The sequence below is a fragment of the Siphateles boraxobius genome, unplaced genomic scaffold, assembly GCF_051911475.1.
Source record: "Siphateles boraxobius isolate OS27281-9 unplaced genomic scaffold, OSU_SipBor_1 35, whole genome shotgun sequence".
NCBI lineage: Eukaryota > Metazoa > Chordata > Actinopteri > Cypriniformes > Leuciscidae > Siphateles > Siphateles boraxobius.
Window position 1 is genome coordinate 15,916,584 of NW_027508975.1, and position 21,188 is coordinate 15,937,771.

Here is a 21,188-nt window from a genome sequence, read left to right on the forward strand (position 1 = left end):
TGATTGCCTCCATGCCACGCCGCATTGAAGCAGTCATTTCTGCAAAAGGATTCCCGACCAAGTATTGAGTGCATAACTGAACATAATTTTTTGAAGGCTGACTTTTTTTTTGTATTAAAAACACTTCTTTTATTGGTCGGATGAAATATGCTAATTTTTTGAGACAGGAATTTTGTGTTTTCATGAGCTGTATGCCAAAATCATCAGTATTAAAACAATAAAAGACCTGAAATATTTCAGTTGGTGTGCAATGAATCTAAAATATATGAAAGTTTAATTTTTATCATTACATTATGGAAAATAATGAACTTTATCACAATATGCTAATTTTTTGAGAAGGACCTGTATATTCAAGTCTCCGCTTCCCCCACGCCCTCATTTTACGCCATGGACACACGGAAGACGGCAAAGAGGAGACACTTCTCCGACGTGGAGATCGAGACCATCACCATCATGAAAAATTATTATTAAATCAAACAACAATATTGTTGATGATAAATTCAAAGTTAATTGTATTTTTTTTCAAAACGCTATAAATCCATCCATTTTTTGTCTAAAAAAAAAACAACAACAACAAGAGAACATGCAACATATAATCAGGGACTCATACTATAAATGAATATAAATTAAATAAGTGCAACTGCATGAAATAAATAAAAGCCAAACAAAATAAATAGTAAAATAAATTAAATGGTAAAAATAAAATAAATATATTCAATGTCACGTTCCCATATTGTCCACCACATAAAACAAATAATTTAAAAATAACACACAAATACAGTCCTTAAATATAACAATGTTAAAAATACATTCAAATAATTTAGTAACCCATTTAGGCTAATAGTCATTCGTGCCGAACTTGAAAAAAGTAATGATAACAATATTCAGGCCTACTATTAGGCTATGTGTTGTAGCCATTAACTAAGTGCATTTAGTTTCATATTTGTTAAAAAATTATAATGTTATTTTTTACCCATCTATGTTGATTATGAAAAGTGAACATAGGCTAAGATAGGATGCACAATATATTGGGAGACATGCTCAGACATGATTTTGGCCACTTAATTAAGTGTTGTTTTGTAGAAAGCCTTTCTTTAAAGTTAATTTCGTTTGGTATAAATTGTATCTAATTTTAATTTTTTTTTCATCAACCAATTGCCTGGATTTAATAAATAAGAAGCAAATAGCCGACAATATAATCATGAGTCATGGCATGGAGGCGCGGACGCAGTCCCTTGCATTGCACGTGAACTGGAGCGCATCTCATCACAAATTAACCTCACAGACATGAGAAATATATCTATAAAGAAAGCTTGAAATGTCTTTAAACGAAACAATTATAAACGAAAATAAATAGGCTAATCTCTCTATAGGCGCCTTCACTACGGAGATGGTGCTCATCAATTTCATCTTTGCAGACACAACACTAGTTTATTAATAGAAATAAAATACAAATTTATTTTTAAAGATGGCGTTTATCGCGTTTTGGAAAAGAGCTCCTCATATCTTTTAGTTTGTCAGTGCGTTTTGTGGTGTTAGGAATTATTTTTCTGCGCATTTCCGCACTAACTCAAAACGTGCGTACATGTACACCACCTCCTGAGCTGGCGTAGGATTTGAACGTGCCGTACGCCAACGTCCATATTGATAAATATCAAAGTCACCGTGGTTTTGGGTGTACGCCATGTGTACGCTGGAAATTTGGTCTACGCACTTTTGATAAATGAGGGCCAAAATGTGCAGAGCAGTGTTGAGAACCACTGCTCTATGTAATATAGTTTCAAAACTAAAAGCCTCAACTTCTAGAGTTGATCCGATACCATCTTGTCTTTTTAAATCATGTTTTGATTCCCTCTTTCCTGTTGTTTTGAGAATTTTCAATAACTCTCTGTGCACTGGTGTTGTGTCAGCAGCACCTAAAATAGCTGCTGTCACCCCTGTACCAAAAACTAACAACATGGACTATGATAATCTGAATAATTTTCGTCCCATCTCTAATCTTCCTTTCCTGGCCAAAATTTTAGAACAAAGAGTGGCTTCTCAACTACTTTCTCATCTTTCCTCTAATGATCTTTTTTAACCACTTCAGTCTGGATTTCGTAAACTCCACAGCACTGAAACAGCGCTAGTCAAAGTTACCAATGATTTGTTAATGGCTTCTGATTCTGGCCGTCTATCTATACTGATTCTTCTTGATCTTAGTGCCGCTTTTGACACTATAGATCACTCTATTTTAAGTACCCACTTAGAGACTATCTTTGGAGTTTCTGATTCTGCATTAAAGTGGTTTAAGTCCTACCTCTCTGATCGTAAGCAGTTTGTTGTGATGGGTTATTGCAAGTCTGAGATCGGTGTGGTGCACTCTGGTGTTCCCCAGGGATCAGTTTTGGGGCCTTTACTTTTTAGTATTTACATTTTTCCATTTGGCCAACTTTTGAGAGTACTTGGTCTTAACTTTCACTTTTATGCTGATGACACTCAGATCTATGTACGTTTAAAACCTGATGTCAATATGCCTGTGTTTTTTCTTTCTGAATGTTTTACTGAGATTAAGAAATGGATGTCTGATCATTTAAAATTCTAGGACCTTTAAAATGCTCATGCTATAAGCTAAGGCTCATAAGGCCTTAAATGGTTTGGCCCCTCAGTTTTTGTGTGAGCTTTTAACACCCTACACTCCTACACGTGCTCTACGCTCTTCTGAAGCTGGTCTTTAGACTGTCCAAACAACACGGCTAAAAACTATGGGTGATCTGGCTTTTTCTTCTTTGGCTCCTAAATTGTGGAATTCCATGCCCTCTGAGATAAGGAATGCAGAGTCCCTTAGTGTTTTTAAATAGTCCCTTAAAACTTACTTTTTAGGGTAGCTTTTATGTGATTCGTATGATTGCTTTTTTGTTATTATATTGGCTTTTTATTTTTATTGTTTTTTTAGTTTTTACTGCCTGGACTGTTATGTGTATTTTTTAATTTCATTATTTTTTTGTAAAGTGCTTTGAGATGCTACTTTTAAAGGCACTATATAAAATAAAGATTATTATTATTATTATTATATAACACCTGCAAGCGCTGCTGTTCTCCAGTAAGTATATTCGCTTCTCGTGTGGCAAGCGGGACGAAGCTGGTGGATCTCTCCACTCGATGTTTCAGAGAACCGGGGTTACGACAGTAACCTATTGTTCTCTTTCATCATCTCGTGTTCGAGATCCACCTATGGGAGAGACATGGACAGCTCCCCGATTGCCCGATACACTCGCAGCGAAAGCAGACAGCTCTAACACCTCCGATGTGAACGCAGGGAAGCATTTCGGCATAAAGGCCGGATTAGGCTTAAGGAAAACCATGTCTCCACCAAGAGAGAATTTAGAGCACGAGGAATGTCTTGCGAGACAGCAGCTTTAGGGAAATATTTCCCAGGGGCTCAAAAGGGAATTGAGACAGAGCCTCTAACACCATGGAGAGGTCCCATTCAGGGACTGTTCTGCTGATGACTGGCAAAGAGTGATGGGCACCCTTCATAAATCTGCGGATTAGAGGATGCTGCCCAACCGTTGAGCCCTCAAAACCCACATGACAAGCAGAAAGTGCAGCCAGGTAGACCTTAATCGTGGAAAAGGACCTACCCTTATTCATGAGGTCTTGAAGAAAAACACAAAATATCAGGAACTGCACACTGATAGGATGTGAGACCACGCCCATCACACAACCCTTCGAACACTTGCCACTTACAGCCGTATAAGGACCGCATAGAAACGGGCCTGGCGTTCTGTAAAGTAGCAACCACATGCGGGGGAAGCCCTAGTGCGTTTAGGTTCATCCTCTCACGGGCCAGGCCCAGAGAGGCACCCTGTCCAGGTGTGGGTGATGAATCTCCCCGTTCGCTTGGGACTGTGCGGAGGTTTGTGCGGAGGGGGAGGCGCCACGACTGGGCGTATAACAGAGGGATTATCTTCGCCAGCCATGGTGCTTTGGGCCACCTGGGTGCTATCAGAATGAGAGATAGGCTCTGCTCTCTCACGCTGGCCAGTGTGGCAATTACCAGGCACAGGGGAGGAAAAGCATACAGCAAGCCTTTGGGTCATGGGTGGGCCAGTGCATCCACCCCGAGGGGCGAGTCCACGTCCTTTAGTGAGAAGAACATAGGACAATGGTGGTTTTCACGTGAGGCGAATAGATCTACGGTTGCCAGTCCGAATCTCATCCATATCATACCCACTATCTGAGGGTGGAGGAGCCAATCTCCCTAAATTGGGTTCCCCCCTCGATAGCAGGTCTGCGACTCTGTTCAGAATGCCTAAGACATGAGTCGCGTGTAACAACAGAAAAAAACGTCTGCTCCACACCAAAAGATTGTGAGCTAGAGCGAGAGTTTTGAGCTTAACAAAAGCCCAAACGGGAGAACTGTGAATTCGTAACATGTGCCTTGGTAGGCGAAACGAAGAAACTTCCTGTGTGCCGGATAAATGCTTATGTGGAAGAAAGCATCTTTCAGATCGACCGATGTGAACCAGTCGTTCCGTTTTATGGCGCGGACGAGTGAGCCATGAGTTAACATTCTGAAATTGTATTTCCTCAAATGTTTGTTCAACACACAGAGGTCAAAGATAGGACGGAGAGAGTCGTCCTTCTTTGGGATCAGGAAAAAATGGGAAAAAATCCCTGGTTTATCAGATTGGGGGGCACCACCTGAATCGCTCCCTTGTTTAGGGGAGATATTTCCTCTTTCAGAATTTGTGCGGTGCTCTCCTCCATGTGTGAAGAGAGAACGCCGTTGAAATGCGGGGGTTTTATAGCAAACTGCAGTCTGTAACCCTGCATTATTGTACGCGTCACCCATTCGGGAGCCGAAACATTTTGCCAAGCCAATTCGTGACTCGCGAGTGTTCCCACCCGAGCCGAAGCAGCGCTGTGTATACCCAGCTGGCTTATTTGTGATACAATAGCATCGCCCTCTAGTGGACGAACTAGGGGCGACATGCAGGGGTTCAAAGAGATTTCCTCTTTCTGCAGGGAGATTTTTCTTTTCGGAGAGAGGTCCTCTCTCTGTAACGCATTCATTTGATTTGTTTGTTTTAATGTGTTTTTTGTGCTTTGTATGTTTTTTGTGTTAGGGAACACTGGGGACGAAGCCTTTATTAACTGGGTGAGGGGAACACAGTATGTGCGGTGTGGTGACACTGCTTTTGCACTTTTCCTCACAACAGACCCCCTGAATGTGGGAGGAGAACACACAACGTCCACTGAACACATGGGCTGGGCAGCCTCGAGAGGGGGGTGGCCGGCCCCTCAATAAGAAACCCTCCGTTTCTTGAACATGGGCTCTAGGGCAGGAAGAGAGTCCAAAGAGCTTGCGGCTCGTGAACGCGGACTTGATGCCCCCATCGGCCGAACATCAGGCAGGCCGCTTGCGTTTCGAGTCGGTGGGGGTAGTGTTCGAGGGTTTTCCCGCCGCGGCAGGAGTCAGTTTCCCCCAGGGTTTAGCAGAGGGTGGGTTGCTCTGTTGTGGCTGGGGGTTGTTACGGGGCCTTTCCTTACCCTGATGGAAATTACGTCCCGAGACGGGGGGTTAGGCAAATGCGCAGGAGGCACCTGGCGTGGGACCACCTTCCTGGAAAGGCATAGCTTGAAGGCCTCGTCTTCCTTCTTGTCGTCGCATCATTGCTGCATCCAGCATTTTCCCGTCATAAATGTCCCTCTCTTGGTCGGTGGCACTCATATTTCTCACACAATCATACTTCTGAAGATCCCTGCTGTGCAGGCGGCCACTCAATGTTGAGGCAAGTGGCCGCTCGCTCACACACTTCCAGGAGGATAGACTGAGGCAAGGCCGCGGGGGCGTTGGCCTGGGGAACACCAGAGGGCGGGATAGCCTCCTCGTCCTCTGAAACCCCGAGAAGGCCCGCGTCGTCGTCGTCATCACCAGAACCGGCCGGTTCGTCGACGAGCGGGAGGTTGCACGCGAAGATGTCCTCTTCGCGGGAATGCAGGATTTGGCTGGTCAGCCCAGATGAGAGAAGTCGCGCCCCAGGAGGCCAACGGTTGCACGTCGTCTCCACCGTGTCCTCTATCTGAGTCCGAAAGGCCGAGCTCGACACACTGGGTCGCTGCAACTTTAATGTGGTGTCGCAGGAGTTTTTTTCGGTAGTATCAGGCAATTATTGCAGTTCTCCGGGTTCTCCAAAGCCTCTTCCGCGTGCCCATGCAGACCATGCAGAACGGGTGGAGGTCCTTCGCAGCAATCAGCGCACCACATGCGGCCGGACAGGCCCGTGATAGACTGTTCCCGGGAGAAACGGGGGATTTAGAGAGCGACATACCAGAAAAAACTCAGAAAAATCCGTGGCGGGCAGCCGTGGAAAGGGAAACAGATGAGAACATGCAAGAGCGTAGGCGGCTCAAAAACAAACACAGATAACTGGTATAAACACACCGTCACGCCTAGCGGAGGCTTCCTGCAGACACGTAAAGTGAGCAGCGTAAATCCAACCAAACTGTGTAAGTGCAGAGATCACGAGAAACGAATGTCAACTGGAGAACAGAAGTGCTTGCAGGCTCAGGTAAGGGGGTGGGGCCTTACCTGACATTGGCTGCGCGCTTCTGTCTGTCTAGCTAGACTTGGTGTAATTGGATGCTTCTGCAGAGGTCAGGTACGGATGCCCTTCCCATATATAGATATATAGATATATAGATATATAAACAATGTGTAAATAATCTTTAATGAAAAGTCTAAAGGGGTGCAACCTGGAGAAAAAGGATGTGATCAGGTGTTTGTGAAAGCTGCTCCAGCTCAGCGTCTGTCCTTCTCAGTTGACGTTTTAAGAGTCCCTCAGCTCAATTCAGTGCAGACTTTTCTCGATCTCTGATCATCTGTGTGACCTCAGAATGTCTTCTCTCAATGGAGCGGATAAGCTTACTAAAGATCTTCTCACTATCCTCCACTGCTGTCTGAGCAGAGCGCTGTAGGATACACATTACAATCACCTCTAACTGTTGCTATCCTTCTGTAGGACTGGAAAATAACCCTCACTGACTGACTGCAGAAGAGTCTTAACTGAGTCTGAAACCAGCGCTGCCGCTTCTTCTCCAAACTCACCTTGTGATTCTCCATAGACTCTTTCAGCTCCTGAAGCTTCTTCTCTCACTCGATTTGCTGTTGAAATTTTCTCTGTCAACCCAAGTGTTTCTGTATAAAATAACAGTACATCACAAAAACATGAGCGAAACTGAAAGTACGAAATGTTTTTGAGTAAATTTTGCATTTGTTTTCATCTAAGAGAACTGAATAATCATGCCAGTGTGCAGTGTCTTACCTGTTTCTCAGTTCTCTCTGCTGCAGTTGATGCAGTGTCATGATTTTTGTGTTTATCAACCATACACAGAATACAGATACAATGCTGGTCAGTACGGCAGTAAATTTCCAGAAGTTTTTCATGTTGATGGGAAATCATCTTCATCTTCAAGCTCTCCAGTGGCGTCCATCAAATTGTGTCTCTTTCCATTGAATAGATTATCATGTTGTTCAAGGTGGTTTTGACAGTAAGAGTTCAGACACACCAGACAGAACTTGACGGCTTTGTGTTTTCTTCCAGTGCAGACGTCACACTCCACATCTCCAGCTCCAACAGGAACATCAGCTTGGAGTTCAATTTTCTTCAGTTGCTCCACTACTTCAGCCTGCATGGTGTTTTTAGCTAAATTAGGTCTTGGACGAAAGGTCTTTCTGCATTGAGGGCAGCTGTAGACTTTTCCCTGATCTAGATTCCAGTGGTATGTAATGCAGCTCATGCAGTAACTGTGTCCACAGGGAATGGTTACTGGATCCTTCAGTATATCCAGTCACACTGGACAGCTGAACTGGTCCTGAGAAAACCTGGCTTCAGCCATTTCACAACACGCATACAGACAGTACAAAAGTTTGGTTTTCCTTGAACTGGAGAGCTGATGTAATTTCCTGATCCGTGTTAGAGAGATACAGAATGAGCAAAACATTCATAATACAAAGGTCCACTAGATGGCAGTCTTGTAAAGAATAGATATGTATCAGTGCTGCGTGAGCTTGAGAGAAATATTGGAGTTTGTGAAAAATGTGAACCATGGACTAATTTGATAAAGTATATTTATGGCTGTGTTATATGGCCTTTTTGACAAAGGTGAAGAAAACACTCACATTTATTTGATCCACATAAGTGGAAATTCTGTGGATACTTAGAAATGAAGGCATATGCTAGTGTTTGCGTCTTGACAGACCAATTTGGTAGCAAAAAGTGTCTTACTATTTTGGTTTACCTAAATAAATAATTCATAAAATGTGATCTTATTTAGTCTTAATTACTAAATAAAAAAGAACCCTAATACTTACCCTTCTATTTAAAATGTAATATTGAGCTGAACATGTCGATATTAAAAATTTAAGAATTGTATATATTTAACATGTATTTATTATATCAAAACATTTTTTGTTAAATGTAAAAGTGCATAGTTTTGGTAACTCGTTCATTCGGCACCTCGGTTGTATGGTTAATAGTGGCAGCAGGAACTCCGCTAGTGCAGTAGGTGGCAGTAATCCGCTCTCAGGCGGTTTTCATCTCCAATAAAGCAGCGAGCAACGATTTCGAGTAAAAACATGGCACCGGTATAGTTAAAAATGTCTGCAGAAGTTTGACTAAACGCCTATCTGCTGTTTCATTTAGTGAATTGTTTGTGATATTTTCTTGGTGGCGTCAAGAAGTAGTTTTACTAGAAGATGTTCGTGGCGAAGAGCATCGCAGCGGATCATAAAGATCTGATTCACGATGTTTCTTATGACTTTCATGGTCGCAGGATGGCGACCTGCTCCAGTGATCAGAGCGTCAAGGCAAGAAAACACTCTTTTGTGTGATCTGTGAACTGCACAGAACTTTATAGAGACTTTGTCCAAATTTATATTTAGCTGAATGGGCTTTCCTGCAGCTGTGCATTAGTTTGGGAATACTATCCCTTAATTTATTTATTTATTTATTTATATAGCGCCTTTCCATTTCTGTTAAACGTGATTGTAAGTTATAAACCATCAGGTTATTGTTATGCCTATATATATATATATTTTTTTTGTATCTCCAGAGTATACTTTATGAGAGGTTATAGTTAGATTATATGAAATTAGAGGTTTGGTGTATTAAATAATTGATAGATTGTATTGGAGACGAATAGCTATGTGTCTGTTAATCTCCATCACGTTGTAGGCCTATGTAATTCAGTAGTAAAATATGTTCCTAAAATGGTAAAGTTTTTATTTTTGTATTTTTTTTAACCATTTTTAATTTAACCATTTTTTTTGAGTGATTGCCTCTGTTTTGGTGATGCCAACCACTTTTTTTTTTTAAATCGTTTTAAAATCACAATGAAATCAAAGTTGAAAATTCTTATTTTTATGGAATATTGCAGTATTTTTTTATAATTGATTTATTTGTGCACATTATTAATTATTTTAATTTGTGTGCCCTCATAATCTTAAATCAAAATAACGTCCCCTTCCTCTTGCAACAATTAAACTCTTAGGGTGGGACAACCTGTCAATCACGTCACATTACATCACAGCAACGCAAACCCCAATGACCCAATCAATTCCGATGGACAAAATCATGTCCCGCCCTACATTATTTCTTGTTCAAGAATCAGTTTCACTCTGATACAGTTGTGAATGAACCCCCATTACAAATCAGTATCATTGGCAAACTTTACAGACTTTCAGCTGTTTGCAATGAACAAATCAAAGTAATTGAAATAGCTCAACACAACAAAATGTTTCAAGTGGTTTCCCAAAATTCTACTTTTAATGACTTCTGTAGTCTCAAAATTATTCAACCCCTTCATGGCAAGCATATTAAGTACTTCGTAGAACACTCATTTGCTGTTATGACCTGCTGCAAGGTCATAAAAAATAATTTAGATTATAGCTGTAAATCACAATAGGGAATAAAAAACTTTTGCAACTTCCGTTTCAGACTTTAACCGTGACCGCCATCTTTGTGTCATGGCCCACAGCAAATTTTGGTTATACAGATGTTTACGGAAACCTCAATAATATCTCAGCTTGGGATGGTCTAAATTGCTTGAAACAAAACTGACAGCAAATTTCAAGGTATTGAAACAATTTCTTGTTCTTTAGACTTAAAATTTGACTTCAAATGTAATGATCAAGAACTCTCAAACTTTAGGGTTAAATAAAGTGAAAATAAAAAGAAAAAAGAAACAGATACATGGGTAAACACAAAAATTGGGTAAACACAAAAATTAGGAAAACCAAAAATTATCAAGCAGCCTCTATTCATTGCATCACATGAGATGGATTGATAGATTTGGAGCTTGGGGATTCAATTGATAGCAGCTTCAGATAGGAGCTGAGGTTAAGGCTGTGGTTATTTAGCTTATTTGTACACCTGTTCATATTGTTGACAAACGTTTGGCTGTTATGAACTGTTCTAGGTCTGGGACAAAGGTGATGATGGAGAATGGCACTGCACTGCTAGTTGGAAGGTATGATTTTTTTTTTTTTTTTTTACTTTTATGTGCTTTGGGGTAAATCTTCATGCAACCCTAAACTGCATAACGGACTTTTGTTTCCACCCTTCCACCCAGTTTCCATTCATACGTTGGTTAAAAGGTGGATTACAAGTAGATACATATTCATTATAACACCTAAATGTGAAAATTTATTAATTTGACCAAAGACACCTTATTTGAGGAATACCTAAAACAGTTCTAAACTGCATTCTTCTGTCTTTCTGTCTGTTTTAGACCCATAGTGGTTCTGTTTGGAGGGTGACATGGGCGCATCCTGAGTTCGGTCAAGTGTTGGCATCTTGTTCGTTTGACCGCACTGCGGCTGTATGGGAGGAGATAGTCGGTGAATCCAATGATAAACAGCGTGGTCAGAGTCACTGGGTATGTTAAATTCACTTTTTCTATGTTATTTTTTGCCAAAGTATGTGTTTATTAAAGTTTTCACAATAATAGTGCCCTATTGAATGTTTTCTCTTTTAAGAAATTTTGTGTCTTTTCTGGATTCTGTTTTTTATGATTTAATAAAAATGTATTATCAAAAATGATGGTAATCAAATGAATGCATAAAACTTCAACAATTAAATTAGTCTTTTAAAATGTAATCAAATAATTTCATAATATTAAATTCCTTTTTTGCAAAAAAAGTGGTGCATAATGGAGGTTTACGGTTTAAATTAAAACATGGACAATTTTCTTTTTGACTGGATTTTTCCATGTCATAGGCCCTTACTTCTTGCTTTTCCTGTTGCTCAAAGAGTAGAGCATGGTGCTAGCAATGGGTTTGATTCCCAGGGAATCAAATGAAGTGAAATGTATGGTATAATTGAAGACTATACATTGATCACAGAGTTGGATAAAGTTTATGCCAAAAGTCCAAATGTGACATTGTGATTTTGAGGGTAACTTATGAATTTCCTAAAAACAAGTTGGTAACCAATCATGTTTTTGTGCAAATCTGAAGCAATGCAATATATTTTCTATTAATTTCTTCTGTGCTTCTCCAGATTAAGAGAACCACACTTGTGGACAGTCGGACATCAGTGACCGATGTGAAGTTTGCACCAAAGCACATGGGCCTGATGTTGACCACCTGCTCTGCAGATGGTGTGGTGCGCATCTATGAGGCCCCTGATGTGATGAACCTCAGCCAGTGGTCACTGCAGCATGAGATCTCCTGCAAGCTCTCATGCTCCTGCATCTCATGGAACCCCTCCAGGTCTGAACGCCATCTACACACACACACACACACACACACACAATAACATATGAAAGAAATATTCTTGATTGTCGCAACTGTTTGTTCTGCCTTTTAGTTCTCGAGCACATCCTCCAATGATAGCTGTGGGCAGTGATGACAGCAATGTCACATACAGTGGCAAAGTGCAAATCTATGAGTATAATGAAAATATAAGGTATGAGTTTTGCTTTATGGAATTTAACTTCTTAGTACAAAGAGTTGCTCCTAGTGACAAAATTCTTAGAATTTTTTTTTTTAGATATGTGGGTGTTTCTTCAAAGTTAAAGAAAATATCCTAGTAAAGAAAAAAGGAAATGGACGAAACGCGAGGAGGGAGGATAAATGGTGTGTGTGTGTGAGAGAGAGTATGGTAAAATAGGTAAAATTACACTTGTAATTTCAAAGTGAAGGCTTGGAATAGACCCTATACTTAAAATCGCTGTTTTTTTGTTTTAGTTTTTTCCTTCTTGGACAACCAACCAATCACAGTCTTCAAAAGACTGTCATACCTAGCGACGGGGTCAGCCCCGCCTCCTCACTAAGATAATGTCTTTTCCTCGCTCAGAGGAGTTCTCAGATTGTTCCTGAATCGTTTTTTAGATAAAACTCCTATGTAGAAATGTTTAAGATTAATTAGGAGCTTTCTGGCAGGATTCTTAGAAGCTTTAAGAATATGGGCCCTTTATGCCTTTAAGTTTCTTTAATTTCTATTTTTCTGTTATAATCATGTTTCTAATGGGTTTGTTTACTTTCAGGAAGTATGCCAAAGCAGAGACGTTGATGACTGTGACTGACCCAGTACATGACATCGCCTTTGCTCCTAATCTTGGGAGATCCTTCCATGTGCTGGCGATAGCGACCAAAGACGTCCGCATTTTCAAACTCATACCATTGAGGTAATATGATATCACTCTCGGTAGTAAGAAAGCTAAGCAGTCAAATTGGTCATCTTAATTCTTCACCCAAAAAGTAAATTCTGAAATAAACGTAGTTTCGAACAGGTATGAGTCTTGATCATCTGTGGAACATAACAGAAGAGATTTAGTCTAAAACAACATAAAAAATAAAAAAAACACATTCTAAGGAGGGGCCTACGCTATTTATTGGGACTTAAGGGTGGTATATTTTGACTTGGGCTAGTTAACACTTGGGCTACGTGATATATTGACATAAAATGGAATTGCAGTATGGCTTGGTGTGATTTTCAAATCACAAAGTCTGCAACTTAATTAAATATGTGCTGCCGGTGTCAGAGTGAAATGCTGCACTGTGTTCATTTATATGCATACAGCTCATGATGCGTCTTTTGTTTCAATGTTAAAGCTTAATGGTTTTATGTTTGAAAATAAATAAATTAAAGAAAACAAAGAAACTTAAATATTAGTTTTGTAATTTTACAGTTAGACTAAATCCAGAAGAACTGCGGCAACATCTCCAAGACGCTTGAAGAAGCCTACCTGCAAAGCTACAGTACTGTGAAAAGTTTTAGGCACTTGTGTAAAAATGCTATAAAGTGAGGATGCTTTCAAAAATAATGTCATAAATAGATTTTATTTATCAATTAACTATCAACTAAATCAAATCAATATTTGGTGTGCGTTTAAAATGGCTCTTGTCATAGGTACACATGCACATACAATAGTCTTCAGTTAGCTTTGCCGGTAGGTTTCTTTAATGGTCTTGAAAACGCTGCTGCAGTTCTTCTGGATTCAAAGTTTTCTTTTATTTTTTCATGTAATCCCAAATGTGGGATGATGACGGTAAGATCAGATCTCTGTGTGGCGCATATTGGCTGTTGTTAGACTCATTGTGGATACAAATATTACACTGGATGATTAATGGCAAAAGGAATGTTTGGAAATGTAAACTGATATTCCCTACTGGCACACTACATCAAAAAATATAAATAACTGGCTTAAAACCATTTTTTGTGTGTCTGTGTGTGAAAATGCTAACGTGCCTTAGACTTTTGTGTGTGTATATATATATATATATATCTCAGAAAAAAAAATGTTTTCCAATGGCAGTTTTTTACAATAATCGTGTAGCCCTAGTAAGCACCACTCACAATAACGATGAGCTAACATCTCAGAACTTCTAAGCCACCACCTGTCAATGCCCTAGCTTCACCGTGCTGAGTTTTACATGGGTAAATGCCACTCATGTTTTACTCTTGACTGTTAGAATCTTTTTGGAACAGTTGATTCATGTTATGTGTCTGACAGGAGAGACAGCGCCAACAGCTCTGGTCCCACTAAGTTTGAGGTGCAAGTGATGGCTCAGTTTGACAGTCATAACTCTCAGGTGTGGCGCGTGAGTTGGAACATCACCAGTACTCTCCTGGCCTCCTCTGGAGACGATGGCTGTGTGCGACTCTGGAAAGGTCAGCCGTAAACTCAGTCTACTTCCTGCTGAGTGAATCTTTTGAAAAACATTTGTCAATGATAACTCTATCATTGCTTATTTAGATATTCTCTTTACAGTCCAACTCTTTTAATGTTTTATTTATTTATTATAAATGCCAGTGTTACTTTTCATTTATTATGAAAATTGTAATATAATATTACAATTAGGTTTTAGCTTTCACAGCTGCACGATTCTGGATAAATTGAGAATCACTTGCTCATAAATAGTTCACTTGAACAAATCTCTTGAATGTATGATTTAATGACAAATAATTTTTTTTAACCGTCAATAGTTATGTAATTGATACAATGGTTGTTTGAACCGCCAAGTTACTTTCAAAAGGTGATTCCGATTCGCTCTATTTTGATCGCTACCTTAGACATCAGTGTTTATATTCGAAGTTAAGTGTTTTTATATAGCACATTTCATACACAATGGTAATTCAAAGTGTTATACATAGAAGAAATTAAAAGAATCAAAAGAAATAAGATAATTAAAACTTTAATTAAAAATAAGATAATTAAAAGAATAAAAAAGAAAGTAAAATACAGTAGTGACACAAGAATTAAGCCTTGTGGGACTCTGCATGTCATGGATGTCCACTCAGACTTATGGTCACCTATACTCGCATAATAACCTCTCCCTTCTAAGTATGACCTGAACCATTGAAGAACCATCCCAGAAAGCCCGACCCAGTTTTCCAGCCTGTCAAGAAGTATGTTATGATTGACAGTGTCAAATGCAGCACTGTGGTCGAGTAGTACCAGCACTGATAATTTGCCTATATCAGTATTTAAGCAAATATCGTTTATTATCTTTGAGCGCTGTCTCTGTGCTGTGATGCGGTCGGAAACCAGACTATTCAAACTATAAACTTTGATCCGAGTACTTCTGTGATAATTTCAATATTTGTAAAACAGAAATATTGATACTGTGAGGTTGAAAATATTGTTTGTGAAGCTGTTTCATACATCTACATGACAACTGTTCTCTCTGGGTCAGAGGCAGTGATCTTAAATCTTTGATAAAAATCACAGCAAACATTCAAAGACATAGCCAAATCGTTGTCATTTAGAAATCAGATCGCCTGGATGTTTTGAATCGAGATTGTGAAGTTTGTTTTGTTTTGTTTAAAGCTCTAAAGTCAGCATAAAATGAAATTTCACCTCGATTTTTCTACATGTTATATAATGTATCTTTTTGTGAATGATATTTATACATGCATGTTTTTTTTTTGTTTGTTTTTAATTGTACCTTAATATCACAACCCAATATTACGATAAAAATGCCAAACTTCATAAACCCAGCCCTTTTGAACATTAACCCTAAGGGAGGGGGGATGGGGGGAATTATATGGACCAATAAATTAATATCCCTGTCTGATATGTTTAATGATATACTTCACATAATGTAAATTATACTGTGAATTCTGGTTCATCTTGTCTGCAGCTAATTATATGGACAACTGGAAGTGCACAGGGATCCTGAGAGGAGACGGGAGCCCAGTGAACGGCTCCTCTGGACACACTGCTGCTCTGAGCACTGTGGGCGTCCCTGGAGCTGCTCAGATGGTTGTTGGGGCGGCTTCTGCTGGCAGGTATGTGGCGGTGCTGTGATGTAGAGATGAACACTATGACCCACAATATAGTTATTTTAGCTTGAAACGGTCAAAATATTAAATTTCAAAATGAAAATGGGTAGAATTAAGATAAGTATTCATCACAAATGAATAGGTCTGGTCTGGTATAATCAACTACTAAACTACTGCTTCACATTACTTAACTCTTTCCCCGCCAGCATTTTTGATCATTTTCACAAAAGTTTCATGGCCCACAGAATATTTTGCTGTATGAATATCTGAATATGCAATATATCAAAAGAAAAAACAGACCCTCATCTTTAAAAAAAATACAAAAAAATTGTTTCTTCTGTATTGCTTTATCAACACTTGGATGTGGGTATGTTTCATTAAAAAAAAAAAGTAAAATTGAGCGAAAAGCTGAGAAAATCATGTTTTTTTGTCAAAGACTTACATCTGGATCTGATTCAGAACGATGATCAAAACATGATGGGGTAGAGTCCATCAACACTCCCAAAGCTGCAGTCCTATAGCTTGTTCTGGGTGATATTTATTCGATAACATTAGGCAGGTTTGATTTATATGCTGTTTAATGACTATGATCACGGTATTTTACATATGCATTTTTATGCATGGATTTATTACTGTTGCTTCGCCTGTGTTTTGATCTAGAGATTCAGTACTAGCGTAAGATGTGTAATAGCGCCCTCTACAGTATAACAGTGAAAACAGAGAAAGCCAGAAATTTCTGTGGCGGGGAAAGTGTTAAAGAGGTCTGACTTTTTAAAGGATTTTTTTATTTTATTATATATGCATTTGTCTGAATTTGACTTTTTTTTCTTCTTTTTTACCAGTTTGTGTTTTTTTAATAATTAAATGTCTTTTAACAGAAAAAAAGCTCAGCTGATGCCAGGCTAACGACATAACATGCTGATTGGCTGCTTGCTGCATGCACATGCACAGGATTGGACAGAGACCTCATTGACCCCTCCTCTGCACGGTGTGATACCTGCACACTCTTCTAGCTACTAATCTGACAGAAGCGTGTGCTGATGGCACAATCTGTTGTGTGGCTGTTAAAGGAACTGTGCTTGTGTGTTCTCTTCAGTGGCACTCTCCTGACATTAGAGCATTTTTTGTATTGTTGAAGTAATTACACTAAACATGATTCTAATATTGACATTCTTATTAATTGTTGTGATGTGATGCAGTATTAATTAATTTATTTTAATACTTACATTTAGGTCATTTTGAAGTTTCAAAGCATAATTGATTGCACCCGTTTCCATTGACTATATCCGAAAACTGTTATAGTTGCTTTTAAAGGAACAGATACCTCAATTTTGTTATTGTTATTTGCCTTCATGTTAATTCAGAACATTTTACTACTCAGTTTCTTCTGTGATGCACAAAAGGAAACATTCTAAAACCCGATTTTAAAAAAATGAAACAAAATAATTTGCTCTTGGAACAGCATGAAGGTGAGTAAATCGACTTCAGGCTTTCAAAAGAACACTACACACGTTTGTGCTGTTAGTTTGAAGCTGATCACCATGTTTTCTGTGGTGTGGACAGTAGAGGGAGACATTGTATCACTCAGTCCATTGTATCACTTTAATTAGTCAAACTAACTGTATTATAGTATTTCAGTAACTATTTTAGGGTGTAGGCACAGATTGTATTTGCTGAAACAAGCGAATTTTTGCAGCTCTAAAGCCTAGTATTCAATGATGAAACATTTGAACTGCTAAATAATATCTTTTTCCGTTAATAAACCATCACCAAAAGTTTTCAATTCACAATTTTGGTACATGAATAAATGAAAAGCTGGCATCTGATATTTAACTCTGTATATTGGCAATATCCATCCATGACATTATTTGTAGTGCTGCCTCTTCAATTGGGAATTCAAAAAGAGAAAATTGAAGTAATTCTAGAGACTAATGCAACTGTCTTTTTTTTGTTTTGTTTTTTTGGTAAAATAAAAATTTCAGTTCTGATTCATGTAATAAAAACCTTTGAGGTTTCTCTGAATTGTGTGGTCCTCATTTAAAAATACCTTATAAGAGGAAGAAGTTGGTCTGACTAATATTTTAAAGAAAGAAAATACTATCTTAAAGGGATAGTTCACTCCGGGATAGTTAATAAAGGCCTTCTGAAGTGAAGCAATGCATTTAGTGTAAGAAAAAAATCCATATTTATAACTTTATAAGCCAAAATAACTAGCTTCTGACAGATGGCTGTATGTATTGTTATATTCAATAGAGTAACCCCTAAACTGACGTATTGACGAATGCAAAAACCCAGAAGATAGCAAAATAAGAAGTCTAAAACTATTTTTTTTTTTTAAAGAGAAATGTCGGAGGATTTTTGGTATAAGAGAAGAGGAACTTGAGTTTGTTGCCCAGCCCTGTTTGTTTGAACCGCAAGAGGTTTGCTTTTTTGGACTTCAAAATCAGCACCGCCTTTCGCTCCCATTATAAAGCTTGGAAGAGCAATTATATATATATTTGTTTAATATAAGTCCGATTGTGTTCATCTGAAAGAAGAAAGTCGTATACAGCTATGGTTTGAGCGTGAGTAAATTATTAGATAATTTTCATTTTTTGGAACTATCCCTTCAATAAAAAAATTCTGAAATGTCACTGACAAAATCCTGATTCAGTCCCAGTCAGATGACGTGACCCCTATACATTAAAAGCACACACTCATTTTTTACACAAATCACTGTTGACTGCGGCTCGAGCATTCTATCCTGCAGTTTTTCTATTAAAAGTTACTGAACAAGTCATTTCTTCTTTATTGTCTAGTTTATCAGCAACTGAAAACCTTTTATTCCCTTTTATTAACATTTATTCCCAAACTAGGTAGTCATATACTGAGAGGCAACTTAATTTATTTATTAAATAAATTAAATATTCATTAAATATTTTTAAATGTTTTTAATTTAGTCTTTTTAATTAAAATATTTAGTCGTTGAAAATGTTCACAAACAAAATTGACAGAAAACTAGTTTGTATACTAGTAATTACAAATTTTGGTTAATGAAATTATGAAAACGATAAACCCTATAAAATCATGTGGACTAAGATTGCTCCTATAGTTAAGTATCTCCTTTTTAAAAAAAGCTTTGGTTCTATTTTGTCTTGCCCCATAGGCTTCAATTGTAAAAGCATGTAAATAAACATGATTGTGTTTTTTTTACAAACTGAAGGATGAGCTGAAATTAACTTTTGTGCTCATTTATTAACATCAGGTCTCAGATTCTGCAGATAAACCTTCATTGCATTGAAACTGGAACATTTCTTTAACTCCTCCTGAGAATGCTATCTTGTGTGATGCGTACCTGTTCCGGCTTCAATCATCATCATTCACCTGTGTTTCTTTGTTTTTCCTCAATGTCCATATTTCTGATGTTCTTGTGTGTCTGTGTTGTGGGCGTTTCTCGTTTCTGTTGCTTGTTGGGCTTCATTCCCATTCTGTTCCTACAGGTACTTCTTCCCTCATTTGGACTCCCCCAGAGCTGGATCTCGACTGGGCCACCTCCTGCCTCCTCCCTCTCTCATCGAGCAAATGAATGAGCCTGATCCCAACCATGCACCTCAGCTACGTCATCGACGCATGGTGAACTCCGCCAGTCAACCCACTGACATTTTCCTTTTAAATGATCAGTAATGTCTTTATCTCCACATCATATTCACCCCATCGCCCAAGAAAAAGATTAAACAACTGAGACCTAAACGTAACATATTTCACAGACATTTGATGAAGATAAATGGAATAGTGTTCTCTTCCACCAAGTTCTCGAACACGTCTGGGGGTTTGGCACTGCAAGGACAATCAGCTATCCTTCCTTTCTCCCTGTAGCACTGTCTTATGTGTCTTACATTACGAACTCTGTCCACATCTGCAGTCCTCCTGCAGAAGTAATATGGCGTGTTCACACAGATGATCAGGGACCCTGAGCATCTTCTGGTGTATTTCAGTCAGTACAAGGGTATTTTTAGTGTTCAAAGTTATTGTAACTGTGACCTTAATTGTCTACTGCCTGTAAACCGTTAGTGTCTTATGGACTCTTGGACACTTCATGTGCATGTGCAATAATTAGCTATGGTTCACCGAACAAGCATGAAAAACATTGTTTAAACCATATATAATGATATTTATATCTGATTTTTTAAACATTCTAAGTGTAATGTAATACCTTACTGTAATATTTTTTGATTTTGGGTTACAGTAAATAAATGCAGTTATTAAATGTTTTTTATTCAAATAATCATTAAGGGTAGTAAAACAGACGCTACTGTGATGTACTGCATAAATACTGCATAAATAATTTCAAATATTTTTATTTTTCAGTATTAAAATATTTGTATATTCTAGTAATAAGAATTAGATTTTTTTGCGTTGTAGTGTTAGAGAATTGTCCTTTTTTATGAAAATGGAACAATGCAAAAAAAAAATTTTAGTTCTAAAATGGGTATTGTTTTAGGAAAGTACATTTTGAGACATGTCCTTGAAATGAATCCTCACATATGATCCAAATGTTTCTCTCATAATAATAATATTAATAATAAAACAGTGTCAGAGAAATAATTTTGTATTGTGCATTTTGTGAGGTTAAAACAGATGTATATGTATTTGCTCTTTCAGTGTAGTTACAAATCGAATAGTGTCTATATATCAGATTGTGAATTTGTTTTTTAAGCCCTGCTTTGGCCATCCAGTACTGAGCGGATCTAACAATTTGGGTCACTGTAGTTATGGGTTTATTTTTTTTTCTTCTGTCTGTGGCAGATGTAACTGGTCAGGGCTTTTGTCCTCAGGCTGCTGAGAGTGTGTTAATCAAGAGAACATAGTATTGTGGCCTGATTGCACACCTGCCAACCCTGTGGCCATGTCTGCATTGGGTTGGCAAGGACTCTCTCATACACAACCATACAGTAATGGCAAACACACTTGTTAAATCCCTGCCAGGGGGTTCAGTCATGTTTTGGTAAATCAGTTTTTAAGAGGGTAAATGACACAACACCTCCAATTAGCACCTCTCTTTCCCCTTCTTAATGCTGTCTCATCCCTCCAGACAGACTTACAGACACACAGGACTTATGCAGTTAAACTCACTCCAGGTGGTGATGTCTGTCCTTCATTCTTCACACACACATGACATTGCTGTAATGGCTGCTGAATAAATTCTTTTTCATCCTCATTATTGTCTGTTATACACGTACACTCTATCAGTCCGTCCGCCCATCCATCTGATCTATCCATCATCTATCTATCTTAACACTGTACATTTTTTACACAATTATTTATCTTTTGTCAAATCAACTTAGATAATGTACAGTATGTGGCTCGGACAACATATTTTGAGTTTCTATTTATTAATCCAATCTCCCTCATTGTATTAACTCACTTTTTATT

General features: G+C 38.4%; 2 protein-coding genes across 4 annotated transcripts; one reads left to right on the forward strand and one right to left on the reverse strand.

The window, feature by feature from the left end:
- Positions 1-3,363: 3,363 nt before the first annotated feature.
- Positions 3,364-7,908, reverse strand: ftr56 (finTRIM family, member 56). The gene is given in 7 exon segments (XM_077196711.1): positions 3,364-3,638; positions 3,730-3,925; positions 5,736-6,110; positions 6,742-6,957; positions 7,094-7,183; positions 7,311-7,448; positions 7,450-7,908. Coding segments are annotated over 7 exon segments (1,725 nt in total). The 5' UTR covers positions 7,885-7,908.
- Positions 7,909-8,597: 689 nt separating this feature from the next.
- Positions 8,598-20,357, forward strand: seh1l (SEH1-like (S. cerevisiae)). Of its 3 annotated transcripts, XR_013190467.1 has the most exons (10): positions 8,607-8,854; positions 10,465-10,515; positions 10,777-10,923; positions 11,547-11,758; positions 11,856-11,954; positions 12,535-12,675; positions 14,005-14,162; positions 15,635-15,782; positions 16,655-16,764; positions 19,256-19,384. XR_013190467.1 is itself a non-coding variant. In XM_077196652.1 (9 exons), exons 1-9 carry the CDS (start codon positions 8,744-8,746, stop codon positions 19,437-19,439), a joined length of 1,251 nt encoding a protein of 416 aa, XP_077052767.1. In that variant the 5' UTR covers positions 8,598-8,743; the 3' UTR covers positions 19,440-20,357. The 3 variants fall into 3 exon arrangements, 2 of the variants coding, with proteins under 2 accessions (XP_077052767.1, XP_077052768.1); XM_077196652.1 differs by lacking the exon at positions 16,655-16,764 and having other exon boundaries at positions 8,598-8,854; positions 19,256-20,357; XM_077196653.1 differs by lacking the exons at positions 16,655-16,764; positions 19,256-19,384 and adding an exon at positions 16,437-16,589.
- Positions 20,358-21,188: the final 831 nt, after the last annotated feature.

Coding starts and splice junctions, on each gene's coding strand:
- seh1l (XM_077196652.1), top strand. CDS start 8,744: ATGTTCGTGGCGAAGAGCATCGCAGCGGATCATAAAGATCTGATTCAC. Junction 11,759..11,855: donor ATCTCATGGAACCCCTCCAG/GTCTGAACGCCA, acceptor TCTGCCTTTTAG/TTCTCGAGCACATCCTCCAA. Junction 15,783..19,255: donor GGGGCGGCTTCTGCTGGCAG/GTATGTGGCGGT, acceptor CTGTTCCTACAG/GTACTTCTTCCCTCATTTGG.